The following is a 19,557-nucleotide window of genomic DNA, read 5'->3' as shown; positions in this document are numbered from 1 at the left end:
ATCATTATGATATAAATCTATTATGCACAAGTTGTGTTTTGTTACCCATAGAAAATCCAAGCACTATCAGTGTGTTGCTGCTTTGAACATCCGCCTCCAAGATGGTTTAAACAGTTATTAGGTGAGTTGGTGGTGGTGATGGTGAGGGGGGGGGGGGGGGTGGGGGGGAGGCACTTCCTCGGAAAGGTCACTTAAGAATAATGCATCAAACACAAGCTGGATGCACTTTTGCAAGGATTATTAAATCTAGCCCTTGTTTGACATTGTAAGTAGGGATAGTAAAAATGAGATATGCTGCAGAGGATAGCTGAAGAGCCCCACTCCTCAAATGTTGTAACAGAAATACCACATCTCAAGACAGTTACTCATACTACCCCCCTTGCCCCAGCCTCATTGTTTGTGGAACAGTACTGTTTTAACTCTTAATTTGGTAAAGACAAGCAAAACTTGCAGCCTTCAAAGAGGCGTAAGCTTAATAAAGATATATGTGTATAATTAACCCACCCAAGGATGTCTGTCTGGACTGGACTCTTCAACTTGCTATTACTGCCCACCACCTGTGATTGCTCACATCACTGATACCACTGTAATTTACATGGTGAGCAACCACTAGTCCCCGAGTCCCACAACTCTGGATGCCCAACTGCTAGGTCAACCTATGACTGACTTTGGAAGACTGAGTGTAAGCATAGCACACACACACACACACACACCCACACACACACACAATCGCATAATCTCACGCTGCCAACACAGAGGGAGGAAGAGCTTGAGACTGATGACCTCTGGCACATTTGTGACACTCTTATTTGAAACATTTGCTTGTTTTCTCTCAAACAGGACAGGGCTGAAAGGGGCAGGCTGTAAGTCCAGCTGAGATAATGTAAAAACAAACACAGGCTATTGATATCGAGTGATGCAGCAGGAAATTGTCAGTGGCACAATAGAGACACAATCTCTGGGACAAGTGGTAGTGGGGCTGAGAGGGGACAATAGGAGCGGTCTGATCTCTTAATTAATGGAGACCATTCTCTGCTGCTGCAGGTACTGAATTTTAATGCAGACGATTTTTCAAAAGCAGTACTGCCAAAAGGCACCTTGTGCCTAGACCCGTAATTGATGCCTGCTGGGTTTCCTTCAGGTCACTTCATGGGAAAACAGCGATACATATACAAACATATGATTTTTACTGAGACATTTCAGACTATCACTTTGCAAACTCCCCAGCTTCTCATTTTTGCACAACAACATTGTTTGACACTCTTTATACCTGTTTATATAAAATAATCTCCCATGCTTCATGTTGTAATTATTATGACAAGTTGCCAATTTATGCCCACCAAAATATTTAAATGGAAAATTGAAGCCTATAAAATGAGCCCAGGTTATGTCTAAAGAAATTGTATTGCTGAGCGCCTCTTTAAGTTTACTTGATATCTATTTCTGTATCTGGCCGCCTGGTCACGCAAGGAAATCTGTTTAATCTGCTCAACAGGCGAAGACGTCACCATAACAAAATTACCGGCCACCTGATGTGATAACAATCTTAAGATGTTGATAAGAAATTACCTTATCTTAGACGTTGACAAAGGTAAATTGTTGAGAAATTAATTATACAGGTATACATTTAATATATAAATGAATTGCAAATAAAAGTGACGAAAACTACTGGAAATTACTTGGTTGACAAATAATAGAAAATTACAAGTGGGATTTAAGTGTTCATTATCTTCGACACCCAAGAAATATGCTATATACTTGCTGGGGAAATAGTTAATTTCCGAAAATGTTGTCATTCTGTGCATCCACCTCGCCCAGTAAGGTTTCTTTCTGTTTTGTAAACTCTTTGTCATCTTACCGCACGTAACTGAATCTGGGTAAACGCGGTGGATTAAAATAGTCATATGCTCTTCCAACTGTTCCGAGCGTAAATCAGGACGATAAAACACTGAGAATGTAAGGCTTTGGGGGAAGTGTTGTGGGGTAGCGCTGCAGCCTATAGAAGACGCTGACACCGTTGCAACTCGCACACACACTCATACACTAACGATGCACACAAAGTGCATCTAAACAGAACTTTTAAAACACCCACCCCTATTCTTAGGAATACATGTCTGAAAGAGTAAACTCCTCTCTATAGGCTACTATTGTAGTTTGGGGGGAAAATATGCCTAAGATTTGAATCCCATTCCTTTCAAATGAATTCGGCACTGTGCGCAGCGATTAAGAACATTGTGAATACACGTGGAATGCAGACTGTCACAAAAGGCTTCCATTTGAGAGGGGGAGAAAAGTGATCTATGGTGTCCACAAACAACATAGGTCTTGAGGTTCGGTAGAATTACCCGTATTGCTTATGCTATTCAATTATGCGGTCAAACGCTTTGTGTTTCTGTGCAATGATCAATTATCGGATGTCAGTGATAATAGTGAGTGATGGTCCCGTGCAGCTCCCGCTATTATATGCTCTGTATTGATCAGTGCGTGAGGCAAGGAGTGAGCGCGCATCATGCGCTCAAGAAACAGCTCCTGTCACTCCCCGCATCGAATCTGCTTCAAAAACTACACTCTTGTTCTCACACTTTAGTGAGACAATAGTCATATGATTTCTACATGCATTCATGTTTGGGTTACGTTTCATCTAAGAATACAAGTTTATCTGATTGCCAGGGGTTAACCTTTTGGGGTGGTAACTTGGTCATCATTCAGCGTATTTTATCAGTTTTGATGCTTAGAATATTTCCAAACAGTTGTTTCCACCGCCAATTAATTAAGGACGAGAATAATGAGTAGGAGTGTATGTTTGACTGCTTTTATTCAACCCCTGCCCCCATCCCCCGCATTCAGCTCTCCACTTATTTCAATTCAGACCAAAAAATCTCGCTGTTTTCTGCCATTCAGTGTAGTGATTGTTAACACCGTATAGCCCGGCCGTGAGGAGAGAATCTCATTTAAGATGTCTCTCGCTAGGCTGGGCTGCAAATCACCCTGTTTACAATCTCACACCAACACTCACATCAATTAACTGACCATTGATTTTCCTGCTTGTGACATTACAATATTGCAGACACCTCTCCGAGGCCATACCCGGTTTTTATAGCCATTATCATTCTCGACATATATGTTTCATGCTTAGAACTGTTAATTCACTAGGACTATCTTTTTATGGAATACTACTCAACATCCTAACTTACTTCAGATCGTGTGCTCTTACAGCCAAAAACCTTCCAGTTAGAACTTTGAAAGCTTCATAAAGGTGTAGACTTCAAATGTGTCTCTTATGTCTAATTGTGACCCTCTCTAACACGTATTTCTCTAGGTAGTTCATTATTTGATTATAATACAGAAATGTATGTGGGAATTGATCATGTGCCAGCGTGTCGGCGTTTCACAAATAAAAGTACACGTTCTGTTCTTCTCCTCTCATTTTTCTTTCATTAATAAGTAAATAACAGTCGTCCTAAGTATAGATAGCTGACGCAGGAGAGAACTAGATCCATCTCGCCTGCAGCACCTCTTTAAATATTCAGTGAAAAATAATGGCATCCAAGACATCACCTATAGTAACATTATTATCTTCATTTTTCAAAATCACCCAGACTGATAGCTTCGTTTGTCTTTTCCACACTATAAATCTTCCGACGTTCAGGCTGCTGCAGCAGCTCCTATGGGAGGTAGCCCCTACCCTTTTAAAACACTTCTAAACTAAAGCGTCATCAATCGTGTATTTAACCGAATCTGTGATAATGACATCTATTATTATTATCATTATTATTATTATTATTAATGTAGGCGGTTAAAATTATTTTGGATATTTTTTTTCACTTTGAGAGGTTTATTTCAGAAGTATAATTTATACAGATCCTATATTGAATTTGGGATTTGTTGACTTTTGACTAGCGTTGATACTTTATCTGCTAGATTTGAGATTATTTTAAAGTACTTCAGGTATTCTTCCAAACAAACGTTAGTCCATCTTTCGCACAGGGACTAAGGCCTTGGTGCATTCTGAACCTTTATTAATTTGCATCTAAAGTCGGTGGAAAAGCCATTACATTGTAGCCTTGGTAAGATATTAAAATGTATGCATTATCCATCATTTTGTAAAGCTATTCTTTTAAAATATCATATGTCTATGCATGAAAAACATGTAAGCGAATACTTTAAATAGAATTCCGCGAAGAATTCACATCTACAAACAATGTGAATAAATTGTGCTTGATGATACAGGCTAAAAGTAGATGCATTATCTAGCCTATCAATTGTAAACGATTTATGGTATGATTAAAATACGACAACATAGGTTAAAAGCTTTCTGTAATGACAAAATATTACGCGGGCAGACTGTCTGTACAGAAATGTTTCATAGATGCATTATAGAGCAGAAGTACTTGGCCACTTGCTTACACTGACGACAGCGCGAGAGAGAGAGAAAGGGAGGGAGGGAAGAAGGGTGAGAGAGAGAGCGCTAGCACCTCCGTCGGTCTGTGATAGAATAGACAAGTGACCAATAGCATCATAGATGGGCCGGGCCCAAGATTTCTCACAGTCTCGCATGGGCCCTTAAAGTTTGTTTGTTCGCGGAATGCGGTGCGTGATGAAAACGTGCGAGTTACCTAGTTCGGCAATAATCAAATGAATCAGATTTTGGATATTCGATACATACCGTGGACTTCCGACACGCTGACAGTGCCACTAGGCACACATCTCATTTACTCGACTATTTTTTCCCGGTGTAGTCTTGAGAGAAAGACGACAAGGTAGAAGTGTTTTCTCATAATACAAGATCTGAATATCAACGACTGTAGGCTGTAGCCTATCCCACTGCCAGTCCGTCAGAGTGATACGCTGCGGAGCGACGTCTGAAGTCTGAAGCCGAGAAGTTGCAGTTTCGTGAGGAAATGGATGTTTCATTTTGATCACCTGGTCAAACGTGCTTTATTGAAACTCTTTCGGTTGTGATTGCTGTTTGATCCGTAGAGTAGGTTCTCTCCACATGGACTCAAAACTGGCATTCCGGTAGTAAAGATAAGCTTTACATAGCTACCAGCTGGTTGCTAAGAAGGGTTAAACTGTATCTAAAGGGAGTTGGAAAATCCAGCCTTTCTTCCACACGGATCAACTCATTGGGTGGGAGCTGAGAGAGAGACAAGAGTCCCCAGCAAATCAGGAGCTAATTGATTAAAGAGACTTCATTTGAATAGGGGGCTGGCGAGGTGCCAATCGCCTTTCAAAGAGCCCCTGTATGATTAATCGCAAAGCATTATTGATAATCATAACAGGACACATGCGCGTTGGATGGGCTCGATTTCCGTAATTTTGAGAAGATTTTTTGGTGATTTTTTATTCTTTCCTGGCTGATGTTTGAGCCAGCATGTCGCGAAGGAAACAAGCGAAGCCGCAGCATTTCCAGTCGGACCCGCATCTGGCCTTATCTGAGCACAATGGTAAGTTCGTGCAGATCGACGAACCTCACTGAGCTACCCTCATGCATGCGAAACCCAGGTTTCGACGCCCGATGTCCGGTTTTCTTGTCTTTTGCGGGGTTTACTGGCACAATATAGCAATCGTAATCTGCTTACAACTTTTCTATGCAATGTTTTATTCACCGTAGCGTTAAGCTACAGCAACGCCTCGGAGCTCAGACATCGTCACACATTTCAAGCAGTTTATAGCATATTTACTAAGGTTTCAGCATTTATTCCGCATTTAACACTAAAACAGGTGAACTGGTTAATTGTGCCTTTGCAAACTAAATATTTTGACACGGAAAACCGTTTGCTTTCCATAGTCATGTTGTAGTCAAATGTAACAGTTTTCATAGAAAAAAAGAGTTGTCGGCAAGTGCTTGCTTTCACCATAAATGACATAACTTGTGTTCAAATCAACTGTGGAATTCATTCGGGAATAGTTAGTTGTCTACGACTGATCGGTCGGTTAAAGTTGCCTATAGTGGAGTGAAGCAGTCTTTCGTATGGGTTTTTGCCTTTGTCCCCACCGTTAAGTTCGTTCCTTTGCCCCTATTAACAATGAAGTCTTTGATCGAGTAAACGGCTTGCTTAAGATGTAGCCTAGGCCTTCACACTATTTTATTCTAGTCTTGCTCATTCAGGACGTTTTCCTCTCTTACTTTTTAGCAGTGTGTGACAGTAGGCTATCTCGGAGGTCCGTAGGCTACACTACTTTCGAAAACTTAACGTCATGCCTTTCCTCGATATGAAACTTAAGTGAAGGGGTGACTGTAGATTAAAGTAAATGTAACCCTATTTTGTTATGAAAGAGTTTCAAAACCGGTTTCGTTAAGTTAAAATGAGAGTGAAATATCTCACTGAAACTCGAGAAACTCATTGCTTGCCAGAGAGTGACACACAGTGTCCCTCGCTACATCATCTGTTAAAATATTTTCAGAGTGTTGGAAAGCATACTATTATTTCTGTAGTTGTGACATTTCCAGAATGTATTTCTTAACGGTTTGTTTCTTGCCTTCCTTGTCTGGAAGATCGTCTTGCAAAACTCATAACTTGCAAAATATTTCTAGGCAGTTGCCTCCTATACATACGCACACACACCAACACACACTCCGAGGGGAAATAGCCTCCATACTTATGGGTCTAAATATATATATAGTTATAATTTTGTATGTATTAGCTTCAATAGAATTTTAATCAGAAAGATTTCTTTAAAATTGGACGCGTTTCCTTAATGTTGAAAGTTAAAAGGTGTAAATTGTATTGATGTAAATTATACTTTTCAAGCTAATAACGAACGTAACTAGGCCTAACGTAGCCTACATAATGTCGCAAGAACACAGCAAAAGATAATTTAAAATAAGCTACAAACTTCTCTCTTCAGTTCATCAGTCAAACATGTAGGCTACCTTTGAAAAACCTTCAGACGATCATTTCAACTTGCTGTGAATACGTCAGCGTTGCCCTCAAACTTCAAGTGTATCTGAGTCATGTGTTTGTTTACAGTTAAAGGTCGTTATTTGTAGCTACATAACGTTTTGTCTTTCAAAATAGCCTGTGTTGTGCGTAAAAAAGTTAGTTTTTCATATACACTGTAAGTTTCACCTACCCCCTCAATATTAACAACACTTGCTCGTTATCAACTTTATCTGAGGGGTTATAAGGAGACAATAGCGTCTTTAAACGTAATTTCTGAATTGCAATAATATAATTTGAAAATGTCGGTGAAGTATGCAATTATTAATTAGTTATTATCATCTGACCCTCAAGCTTGGGACACGACCATATTTGAAAGTGTCGTTTTTTGACGTCCTTAAATATTGAAAACGAACACGTTTGTATTGTATATTTTATTTTACTGTACAATCAGCCTCCCCATCTTAAATTGCATTATAAATATGTTTAGAGTTGTAAATGCATCATAACATAAGTGGGGTACATTTCAGGCATTTAATTAGTCCAACATAATAGATTACAACTTCATCATTTTGAGCAATGTCAGTACTGGTATAGAAGAGCTTAAGACATTTACTTTCACGGCAATTTATGGAAGATTATTCTGTTTGACATATGTTGGTTTGTGACATTCGTCAAGTTGAAACCCAGTCGCAACATATTTGTTTAAAGCACAATGTTACACAGACATGCAAGTGCGCTCTGATACATCGTAGTTTCCATAGTTTTTTAAATTCAGGGGGGTTTGTTTGTGTGTTTTCGCGACCTTTTACGCTGTGACAATAACGCTTCCCCAAAACATTTTAAATTGACAAACTTGTGCATAGTGACTATGTAGCAGTTTGCACCAAATTGCATCTCCTCTTGACCTCGCCAAATATATGCCTCAAATTTAATAAAGACGTGGAGGGCAGTATTCGTCATCGCTGACAGCAAACTGAAGGCCATAGTTTCGACAGCAATGGCCAGAGTGTCTTCTGTCAAGTAGGCTTAGCAAACACCACACAGTACTCTTTCACTCCCTGCACAAACATGTAATGTCTGAGTTGAAATTAAAGCAAAATATAATTTAAAGTGAAAAGCTAGTCCCATGTGAACCAACACACTGGACATTTTCATGTGGAATATCCCCATGAGTATTCATGTAGGGCTAAATTAAATTGGAGAGGTGTACATTTGTCATAGGTTTTCAGGCCTGTTGGGAGCATGGGGGGGACCCCAGCAAGGAGGAAGTGAGGCCGTCCCCTAACCCCTCACCAAGAGGGTGCGATGTTGAGCTGTTTTAACCTTTGCCAGCCTCCCTCTGTGAGGAGGTGATAGGAGTTCAGGGCCCAGTGCACTCTCCTCTACCTTGTCATTGACCCCTCCGTTCGGCGCCACAGGCAGCCTAGCAGGAACCCCTTGCTTTATTTGCAGGAGGAAGAGGGAGGGGGTTATCAATGTGGCCGCCATCCCCTTTCACCTCTCTAGAGTGGCTCCCCTAGAGAGAGATTGGCAGGGCGGTCCCCCTCACACTGTTGTACCCCGCAAACAACAGGGATTCAGTTACTTGTCATTTTGCCAATGTTTATATAGTGGATGTCTAGATGTAGCCTGAAGGACTTTGCTTCTTTCCGGGTTTCTGTTTTTTTTTTTTCCTCTTCTTCTCCCACCCCTCCTTTAAGCACTAAGCATGTCACTGAAGCAGGAATGCAGAGAGCCTGTCCTGCCTCGGAAGGTTGCTCTAAGCGGAACCCCATCTAGTGTTGAAGCGAGGGTTCCTCTGTCTTTAGTCTGTTATGAGAGTGTGAGGGCTGAGGAACTCGACCTCCCCTTCTGAAGTGACTGGTCTCTCGGAGCCTTGCAAGCAAGCGGCCCTGCCGAGCAAAAGTACCGTAGGCACTGCAAACTCTTCACTCTCTCTTGATCTCTCTTTTTTTTTCTTCTATTTTTCCCTCTCTCCACTCACTCGCTTCTCTCCTGTTCACCTGTTCAACTGCTGTGTATCACTCTCTTTTGAGACCGAGATTTTGTTCTTCCACTCTGTGTAGGCTCTTGTTTTCCTGCGGGCCTGTAATCTGGCGTCTCTGTGGCATGTTGATTATGCGATGATCCAACACTATAGGGCACTGTTCCCATTAAAAGTAGTGCTTTATTTCTGTTCTCGGCTCAGCGTTAATCCACACATCTGCTGCAAAAAGGGAACATTTGCAAGTGTTTTATTTTTTTAAGACTATAACAGAAGTCTTCTTTTAAAAGACTCTAATGTATGTAACATGCTATGTAACCTGTAAGATGGTACTTTTTTAGCACAGATAATGTTTCATGCGGGATATATCAAATACCAACAGTGAGCAACAGCCACTGTAACATATTATAGACAGTTACATAGAAATGTAAATTGAATGTTCTGAATAAATGTTCCAAACTAATTTAGATTCATGACTGAATATAATTTGTGTAAGTGTAAAATAATGTCAAGAAATTAATGACTTGGATCTTAGATCTTAGACGAGCTACATTTTCGTCTGTCATATCACAGTTTTTTAGTTTTTTTTTTAAGAAATATTACATATTTGCCAACGAATTAGATCAGAAAGACACAAATCTGAGAACATCAAATGTGTGGTCATGCAGCTAATTCAGTCCTTTCCTAAGTTGACATACTTTCTTTTTCTACATTTTTTTCTTTCAAGGTGTTGGTATTTTGTGCAGATTTTGTTCAGCAATTTCTGCCATCGTATTATATTTAGGTAAAATGCTTCCAAAACATTGTTTAGCAGTAAAGAATATTGGTGCAACTTTTGAAAGAGTACGTCGTGACTACATCATTATTACTCAGATGATGATGATATTTTCGCTCACTTTCTCAGTTTTGACAGCATTATTTCCCACCACTTCAATTTGAGGTGTAATTTAGCCATATGATTTTGCTACCAAATATTTCAGTGTACTTTGACGTTTTCGCATACATTTATGTAAGTGTGAGAGTTGTCAATTTCTAACTTATTTTAGTTTATAAACAAGTTATTCATTACCATATGTGTTGTAAATTAAACAAGTGAAATATGACTAAAGCACGTCGCTACAATGTAATCCACTGTTTTGTGGCTTTGTGAAACATAATATGTTTCAAGAAATAATGAAGCTTTGATTATGCTGAACTGAAAAAGAAACTGAAACAAATCTCCAACCTTGTGAAGAAATATATACTATTTAAAACATATTGTAAGGAAGGACAACACAAACATTTTCATTTCATCCAGCACATCTCACTGAGATACATTTGTAAATGGAGGAGAGGGGGGACTCTTTTCAAATTAACAATTCACTAGGGGACACTGGGGTGGGTTAATATTAAAAGTTTTCATCAGAAGTTGAAGCTTCCCGTTTGCATGGCATGGTGGTGTGAGTCCTGGCTTTACTGTCATGGCAACTTCTGCGTTATCTGATGTTCTAGCGTGGAGAAACATTGAGGGAGATAATCCCTGAATTAAACAGGATCTGGCTTTGAGTCGGGGCCCTGAGATGAGCAGGCTTGTGTGCTGTCACCGCTGCTGCTGCCGTCGCTCCCATGCTGGGTGAACAATGGGAAGCCATCCTGTCCCTCAGTGGGGTTGGGCCGCACTTCTGCGGGATTTCATTTGCAAATGAATCCTCGTGCTGATGAAAATGTAGAGGGTGAAGCCTGCAATGAAAGGGATTCATAGAGAATTGCAATTTGTAAATCAACTTGTATGTTAAACAGCAAGATTTTTGCGCAACAATAAGGAGGGGTGTTGGGAGGGTGGGGTGGGGTCTTAGAATTTGGTGGGGGGTGGTGGTATAGGATGGGAATAAGTCTGGTCCTAGGGGGAAGGGGGGGCAATAGTTGACTCGTCCCTTTTTAAACAACTCCTGCATTTCTTTAATGAGAGTGAACAGAACAAAAACCTGTTTCTCTCTTGTTCTTTAAACATGGGTTGTTATTTTTTTCTTTTGCATCTGTGTTTTATGGCGGTCAGCTATTTTGCTCTTGAACTGCTGTCTGCAGTAGTTTCTGGCCTCTGGCACAAAGTCATTTCTGATTCTTTGTAAGGTGAGAGCAGCTTCTTTTGTGGCAACAACTTATTACATACTTCATCATGACATTTAAAGCCTTCATTACTGCTTTTAGTGTGTTTTACATATGTTTCTGAATTATTATATATATTATATTAGGGAATATTTTGAAAACTTTATTTTTGTGGAATCCAGTTTATTACAGTGCAATCACTTGAGTGTAAAACATAAGTTTTGCTTCTAAATTATCTTGATGTTTTAGATATTTGAATTTTTGCATTTTATATAATTTAACTGTTTAAAAGTGTGAATTGAATTTAGGGAACACTGAGGCCAAATTCTAGTTTAAGATATAAATGCTTTGACATAATGACGGTCCATGTAGTTTTGCTTGGGCTCGGCCTGCCTCGTCCAAGTGGCTGCAGAGGGCTATCTGGATGCCAAAGGCTCTGTTGTTCTTGTCAGCCGCTGATTGCAGCTTGCCCTGGATACAAATGAGTTTAGTGACAGGGATAACCTGTCCAGGGTGCCTTGAGTTGGTTGAAAATGAGCAAAGTTGACAGCAAATTGAAAGTCTAATAAGTCCTTCAAATGGTTGATTTGCGCCCAATGGACAAGTAGACATTGAAGAGTATGAAATATTGGAAATCAATGCGTCTCTATGAAATTTCATTAGGGTCCAATGTCCGTAGTTCATAGTATTTTATGTTTTGATGGATTATCTGAAGATGATGATTGCCTAAGACGGATTGATGAAACCCAGATACGTCTTCAAAGATCACTTTTAAGCAAAAGTTGAGAGGCGTTATTGATTTCTTTTTTTTCTTTCTTTCTTTTTCTCATCCTGTTACTCATAGCGGTGTGCTGAAATCCTTTTCTTTGTCTGTTATGGATTTACTGTTGCTTTTTTGATAGTTGTTTTTGTGAATGTATCAAGAGGGATAAGTGTTAAACTGATTAACTCAAGATTAACAACAAAAGAATTTGAATAGATAAAGCTGCTTCTTCAGCTGCAAAACATTTCTAATCCTCTGTCCTCCCCTCCTGTGTGTGTGTGTTTTTTCCCCCTTCTCTTTTCTTTCTCCAGGCGACGCAGAGGCCTCCTTGGAAGACACCCCCTGCAAGGAAACGGATGCCCACGTCTGTGGCAGATGTTGTGCCGAGTTCTTTGAACTATCTGATCTTGAACAACACCAGAAGAATTGCACTAAGAATCAATTAGTTCTGATTGTGAATGAGAATCCAGCCTCTCCTTCCGGAACCTTCTCACCAGGCTCCCCCCCACATAATCCTGACGAGCAGATGAATGACACAGTTAATAACACAGATCAAGTAGAGGGCTGTGACCTTTTGGAGCAGAACACACCCAACAAAGAGGAATCCATGGAAGTGGATGTGTCAGGAATCACTGCTGGGGATGACGACAGAGGAAGCCACGTTGAAGGAGGAAGCCCCATCAACAGCAGCAGCAGCGGTAGCGGAAGCAGCAGCAGCAGCCATGGGGGCTCAGCGGTGGGCAACCCGCCCAGCTCCACCTCTCTACCTCAGCTGGGCAACCTGACCGCGCTGGGCAACATCTCCATGATCAACAGCAACGTCATCATCGAGAACCTGCAGAGCACCAAAGTGGCCGTGGCCCAGTTTTCCCAGGAGAACCGCACCTCCGGGGGCCAGCGGGTAGCCGTGCCGGCCCTGATGGAGCAGCTCCTGGCTCTGCAGCAGCAGCAGATCCACCAGCTGCAGCTCATCGAGCAGATCCGCCACCAGATCCTGCTGCTGGCCTCCCAGTCCCCCGAGATGCAGGTGCCTCCCACCTCCTCCCCTGCCACATCGGGCTCCACCGCTAACCCGCTGACCACCCTCAGCTCCCACCTCTCCCAGCAACTGGCCGCTGCTGCAGGCTTAGCTCAGAGCCTGGCAAGCCAGTCTGCCAGCATCAGCAGCCTGAAGCAGATGGCCAGTGCAGTGCAGCTACCACAGAGCACCTCTGGGGCTGGCGAGTCGTCTCAGAGCATGGGACCATTGGCAGTCACCGCCCAACCTGGCGAGAAACGCCCAGCGGCCACCAGCCTCCACGCTCAGCTCAATCCCTCTCTGCCGAAATCAAGTGCGCCAGGCTTTGGGATTGGTAGCTTACTAAACCCCACTGCAAACCCACTTCTACCTCATCCCCCGCCAGGCAACCCCATGTTTTCTAGCTCCCTGCCCAGCATTGGCAGCACCGTGGAGGACCTGAACTCGTTGGCTGCGCTGGCAAGGAAAGGCAAGCCGCCCAATGTCTCGTCCTTTGAGCACAAGAGCAGCTCAGAGGAGGCATTCTTCAAACACAAGTGCAGGTTTTGTGCCAAGGTGTTCGGGAGTGACAGTGCCTTGCAGATCCACCTGCGATCTCACACTGGAGAGAGGCCATACAAGTGCAACATCTGTGGCAACCGCTTCTCCACACGTGGCAACTTGAAGGTCCATTTCCAGCGTCATAAAGACAAGTATCCGCACCTTCAGATGAACCCATATCCTGTCCCCGAGCATCTGGACAATATTCCAACAAGCACTGGTATTCCCTATGGCATGTCTATGCCTCCTGAGAAACCTGTCACCAGTTGGCTGGATAGCAAACCGGTTCTCTCCACTCTCACTTCCTCTGTGGGCATGTTGCTCCCACCAACAAATCCCAGCCTGCCCCCGTTCATCAAGAAAGAAGAGAATCACTCTGTCGCCATAATGAGCCCTTTCAGTTCAGCTAAAAGTGAATCGGGCGCAGCAGAGGCCTCTACTAAAAGCAACAACGGCGGGTCGGAAGAAGGGGACAGTGCGACTCTGCCTACCTCAAATGGAAAGAGTGAAGAGAGCAGCCAGTCGTCGAACTTGATGATGGGCATCCGCTCTTCCGCAGAGAGCACCACAGAGTACACCATGTCCAACAGCCCTCCCATGGCCACCAACCCGCTCATGCCCCTCATGTCGGAGCAGTTCAAGGCCAAGTTTCCGTTCGGCGGCCTCCTGGACCCCCTGCAAGGATCAGAGACCTCCAAGCTGCAGCAGCTGGTGGAGAACATCGACCGCAAGGTGACAGATCCCAACGAGTGTGTCATCTGCCACCGTATTCTGAGCTGCCAGAGCGCGCTCAAAATGCACTACCGCACCCACACCGGGGAGAGGCCCTTCAAGTGCAAAATCTGCGGCCGGGCGTTCACCACCAAGGGGAACCTGAAGACCCACTACAGTGTCCACCGCGCCATGCCTCCGCTCAGGGTGCAGCACTCCTGCCCCATATGCCAGAAGAAGTTCACCAACGCTGTGGTTCTGCAGCAGCACATTCGCATGCATATGGGCGGGCAGATCCCCAACACCCCGATGCCCGACAGCTACTCTGAGTCCATGGGGTCAGACGCGGGCTCGTTTGACGATACGAACTTCGATGACCTGGAGAACATGTCCGATGACTACATGGAGGGAATGGAGGATGGCCTGGACTGCAACAGCATTCCAGACACCCCGAGGTCAGCCGACATATCGCAGGACAGCCTGTGCAACTCGCCCAACCCACACGAGCATACAGAGGGCCACGAGGGCCAGGAGATTGGCAGGCAGCGAGGGTCCACGGAGGACCTGCATGTCGGCAAAATGAAGGTCACTGAGAATGGTTTGATGGAGGGTGATCACCTCACCAATGATTCCTCGTCCCTGGGAGGCGACATTGAGAGCCAAAGTCTGGGAAGTCCGGCCGTCTCCGAATCTACCTCTTACATGCAAGCGCCGTCGCCATCCAGTGGGATGCCCCACCTGCACATGCGAAAATCCCCCAGCCTGGACGAGCGTCATCAGAGAGCCATGTCCCTGGAGCAGATTAGCGCGAGCCTAATGCAATCACACTCTGCCGGCCTCGGAGCCCTCGACCTGACGTCCATGAACTCGTCGAAAGATGCCTTGGGCATGCTCTTCCCCTTCCGTGACCGGGGCATTTCCAAGAACACCTCGTGCGACATCTGTGGCAAGACGTTCGCCTGCCAGAGTGCCTTGGACATTCACTACCGAAGCCATACCAAAGAAAGACCGTTCATTTGCACAGGCTGCAACAGGGGCTTCTCCACCAAGGGGAACCTGAAGCAACACATGCTCACCCATCAGATGCGGGACCTGCCCTCTCAGCTGTTTGAGCCCTCCAACACTAGCTTGTCCACCAGCTCCAGTCCCTCGCTCCTCTCCATCAGCTCCCTGTCCTCTATGATCAAGTCAGAGGTCAACAGCTTCCTCCCGAGCTTTCATAACGAAGTCAAGGATCTGCCCTCGAGCGTGGTCACCTCCTCGGCCTCCACGTCCCCGGTCCTGTCTTCTGGCCCGCCACGCAGAACACCCAAGCAGCACTACTGCAACACCTGTGGGAAGATGTTCTCCTCTTCGAGTGCACTGCAGATCCACGAGAGGACTCACACTGGAGAGAAGCCTTTCGCCTGCAGCATCTGCGGCCGTGCGTTTACCACCAAAGGAAATCTCAAGGTAAATTTCTCTACCATGGAGCCCCAAAAGTTGTGTAAAAACTAGATAATCACATCAACATTTTCTTTGCTATTCAGAATTTTCGTAATAATAGGCACAAAGTGGTGCATAATTAATGTTAATCATCTTGTTAGCCTTAGAGGTACACAAGCGGAAAAATTGAGTCACCCCAGTTAATAGAACAAAGTGGGAGGAAACCTTAGTCCCTGATATTTAGACTGCAACTTGGAATGGTTTTACAGTTACCTAAGGCTATTACTCACAACTATGTCAAAGGATGCATTTTCTCATGTTAATCTGGCAAGAAACATGATGTTCCCTTCATTATAAAGAACCACCTCCATACTTCATCTGGGATTAGAATGTGTTCAGCTGGCATACGTGACCCATCCACTCAGCTGTGAAGAATAAGAGAAACCTGACACATTTGAAGCTTAAATTTCAGGAAGGAATATAAATCTGTATCTAGCCGCCTCACATCCCCTGAATAAATCAGTAATTGTAGAGGCCTGGTTTGTTCATGTGAAAGGAAAAATACATGACACAGGCAAACACTGTGAATGAAAAGGCTATGACTGCTTAGAATTTAGTTTAAATAGTTTAGATCAGATTTTAGAAAGCAAAGATTTGGCATTTGTATAATAGGTTGACTTAATCAAGTACACACATATTTTAGTAAGCCATTGCATATATATATCCATATGGATACCCTGTTACTGCCAAGAGAGAAACATAACCTTGTCACATGCCAAGAGATTTGCATGGTAACTGAGGTACATCTTATAGAAACTAATTCAATAATGACTACCCCAATTATTCACATCACTCATGCTTCTTCTATGCAGAAAGGAACAGTTTGTTCCTCTGCTAAGGGCACGTCAGCAGTAAATGTCAGATAGAATAATACACACAGTAAGGACAGTGGGCAGTTGTAGTTCTAACCAGGTCACAAGCTGTCCTTATGAAACTGTACATATCACTTCAAATTATCCAACCAAAAAAACAATAACACACTAAATGAACACTAAGAAGTGTGATATATCACACATTTTTGGGTCCATATAGCCTTTCAAGGTTTCCAGAAAATGGGCCTATTTAATACTAAATACTTTCATTACTTTCTCCCTTTTTTCCATTGCATCATCTTGTATGTTGTGGTACATTGTTGTAGCCAAATTTGTAAACATTGCTAATTCCACCCCCTCTTTCTCTTCCTCTCCTCTCTATTTGCAGGTCCACATGGGCACACACATGTGGAACAGCGCCCCCGCCAGGCGTGGACGCCGGCTGTCTGTAGACGGGCCAATGGCATTCCTCGGGTCCAACCCGATCAAGTTCCCTGATCTCTTCCAGAAAGACTTAGGCCCCCGAGCTGGCAACGGGGACCCAGCCAGCTTCTGGAACCAGTACGCCGCCGCCTTCTCCAACGGCCTGGCCATGAAAACCAACGAGATCTCTGTCATCCAGAACGGCGGCCTGCCACCCTCCCTGTCTGGAAGCGTGGGCAACGGCGGCAGCTCGCCAGTGGGAGGCCTGACCGGCAGTCTGGACAAGCTGCACAGCACCGAGTCCGGTGCGGCCTTGGCCGGCCTAGAGAAGATGGCCAACACGGAGAACGGGACTCACTTCCGCTTCACACGATTCATGGAAGACAACAAAGAGATTGTCACCAACTAGAAAATGAGACTTGTCATGATCCTTAAAAGTATTCACACACATACACACACAGATACATAAACAAGTGTGTACACACACACACACACACACACACACACACACACACACACACACACACACACACACAGGAGTATATACAAACATGCACAGAAGGAGAACAAAGGACGGAGTTCAAACAATTGATCTGGCTTGCCATTGAAACTTTATGAACATGAGTGTGAAGAGAACTTGCTTTTTTGTACAATGTACAACCTGTTATAGTTTTAAAGGAGCTTATTTATTAGTGAATATAACCTTGCTCGGAAACCAAGTGGAAGCATTAACAGTTATTTAGTTTTTTCTCTCCTCTTCGCCCGAATGGACCTGTATGAGTGCTTAAAATGTGCTTTTGGAACTTAGTATATCTGGGTAGAATACTTTACCTTGGCATTAAATTATTTTCTATCTGTAGTATATATAACTAAAAATGTTGATGTTCATGTTATGCATTAGATCTTGAATAAGCAAAACAAAAGTGGTTGTAAATAATGAACACTGATCTGTGCTAGATGGTCAACCAGCTGTGTATTAACTTTTCCTCCATGAAAAAAAAATATTTAAACTTCAGGCAAGGGACTAACAAGTAGTCCTACAACCAACTGCTCTTGGTCTTTTATTTAAGAGAAAAAGTAACTGCATTTCAGTCCTTCCTTTTAGAGTTAATACATTTTGTTCTTAAATGTTCCCTGTATAGTGCTTTTTATTCTATGTTCAGTTTTTTTTGTTGTTCATTTAAACCTTTTGGCTTACTGGCTGTAAACCTAAATGCAGGACAGTTGTTAGTGAAGAGAAGAATTCCAAGAAAGGTCTCCATCCTGGTTTTGAACTGTAGAAAAAAATGAAATGCCTTGTTGGTGTGATTCTGGATTCCATGTTGCTGCTATACTTAAGCATCCCCATTGACATCAAATGCAAAATGTGTTGATGCGCTCTGTAAATACTATCAGATGTGGAACAACAATTTCCATCACACAACAAATGTAAATATGTTGCTCACAAGACAACGTCCATCTTGGCCAGGGGACAAATAATAGTGTTTTTATAAATATAAATATATATTAGGTTTGAAAACCATTGGACTGTTACATGCACTTTCTTGGAAAGTTGGAAAGATCTTTATGGGTCCAGTTTCTCTACACTTTAATACCTACTAACATCTAAGATACTGTAATTCTTTACTCTAATAATCAAATACATCAGTTTTCCAAAAGAACGCAAATGTGTGGTTGTTGCATTTCTTCCTTTTCATATTTATTTATTTATGATTTATGCTACTTGAAAGGTCACAAGTTCACGTTTTCTGGCCACTAATATGTCTTTTTTTGTGTGTTTTCTCAATTCAAACTACATGGCGGCTTGTTTGGTTGCATAATTTCATATGTGTATTTCGGTGTGACACAAACGCTTGTAAGTTGAGTATTCTTTAGGCTGACAGCCTTTTGCAGATAAAACTGTATTTAAAACAGGCTGTAAGTCTCCCCCTCTTCTGTGCACTGAGCAGCATCTTTAACATTGGCGTGTCAACAGTCTGCATCCGGATGTAGATGCAATTAGTGGGAACACCAGCTGGATGCTAGCATGGTCATTAAAAAACATAAAGCAACCGAAGTCAGATTTCTTAGTTCATCATTCCCTCCGCTGTCAGGCCTCTGAATCTTTAATTAAAGAATCGATCGGTTTGAAATCCTCTGTCTTTTAGCGTTTATTTAGATGGATTTATCAGAGCTGCCAGTCTTGCGAGGGTAACTTGTTTTTTCCCTTCACATCATTTGATGGATGTATTTTCTGAGCCGTACTAAATGCAAGATTTAACAGATATTTGGAAATGAATATTATAATTCTCAAGAGTTCTCAAGATCTCGAAATTCTACGTATGGTCTCACCATTTGGCTACGGGCTATATTACATTGGGGAGGTTATTTGATTAAACGGGGTATTTTTAAACTGTAATTCGGGAATGTTGTCCCCTATGTTATTTCGACCACTTAATCTGGATGCTCACTGAATTGACTGAATGTAAGGAAACCACATAGGAGTTAGCCTACTTAATGTCCTCAACAATTGGCCATTGCATCTAACTTATAAACACCAAATCAAACCTATTGCTTTAAAAGTCGGGGATAGGCTACATTTCTCCGGCCGAATAAGATGTATTTGGTTTCTTTTCTCTTATTTGAAGTGATATTTTTCCCCTTTTTGCTTTTCACCAGCTGCATTTAATTTAACACATCATTGCACTTCCTGCAATGCAGGATCTGTTAATTTGAGCCCAGCATCCTCTCTCCCTCGCCCCTTTCTCCCCCTCCTCTTTGGATTTTATAGCTGGCTAAATTCCCCAATATTTACAAGATCTCGATGCTAAATGATCCTTGCAAAAGAGCCCAGGACCGACGGTGGATCC

The 19,557-nt window shown here is 42.8% G+C and overlaps 1 protein-coding gene across 1 annotated transcript; it reads left to right on the top strand.

Moving 5' to 3' along the window:
• Positions 1-5,374: 5,374 nt before the first annotated feature.
• On the top strand, positions 5,375-17,117 carry sall1a (spalt-like transcription factor 1a; the record flags this gene model as incomplete). Its single annotated transcript, XM_080843063.1, has 3 exons — positions 5,375-5,447; positions 12,031-15,440; positions 16,674-17,117. The coding sequence occupies 3 exons, from the start codon at positions 5,375-5,377 to the stop codon at positions 17,115-17,117; spliced, it is 3,927 nt and encodes a 1,308-aa protein (XP_080699189.1).
• Between the last annotated feature and the right edge of the window lie 2,440 nt (positions 17,118-19,557).

This window comes from Sprattus sprattus, assembly GCF_963457725.1.
Source record: "Sprattus sprattus genome assembly, chromosome: 8".
Taxonomy (NCBI): Eukaryota; Metazoa; Chordata; class Actinopteri; order Clupeiformes; family Clupeidae; genus Sprattus; species Sprattus sprattus.
This window is presented reverse-complemented; position numbering and strand designations above follow the sequence as displayed.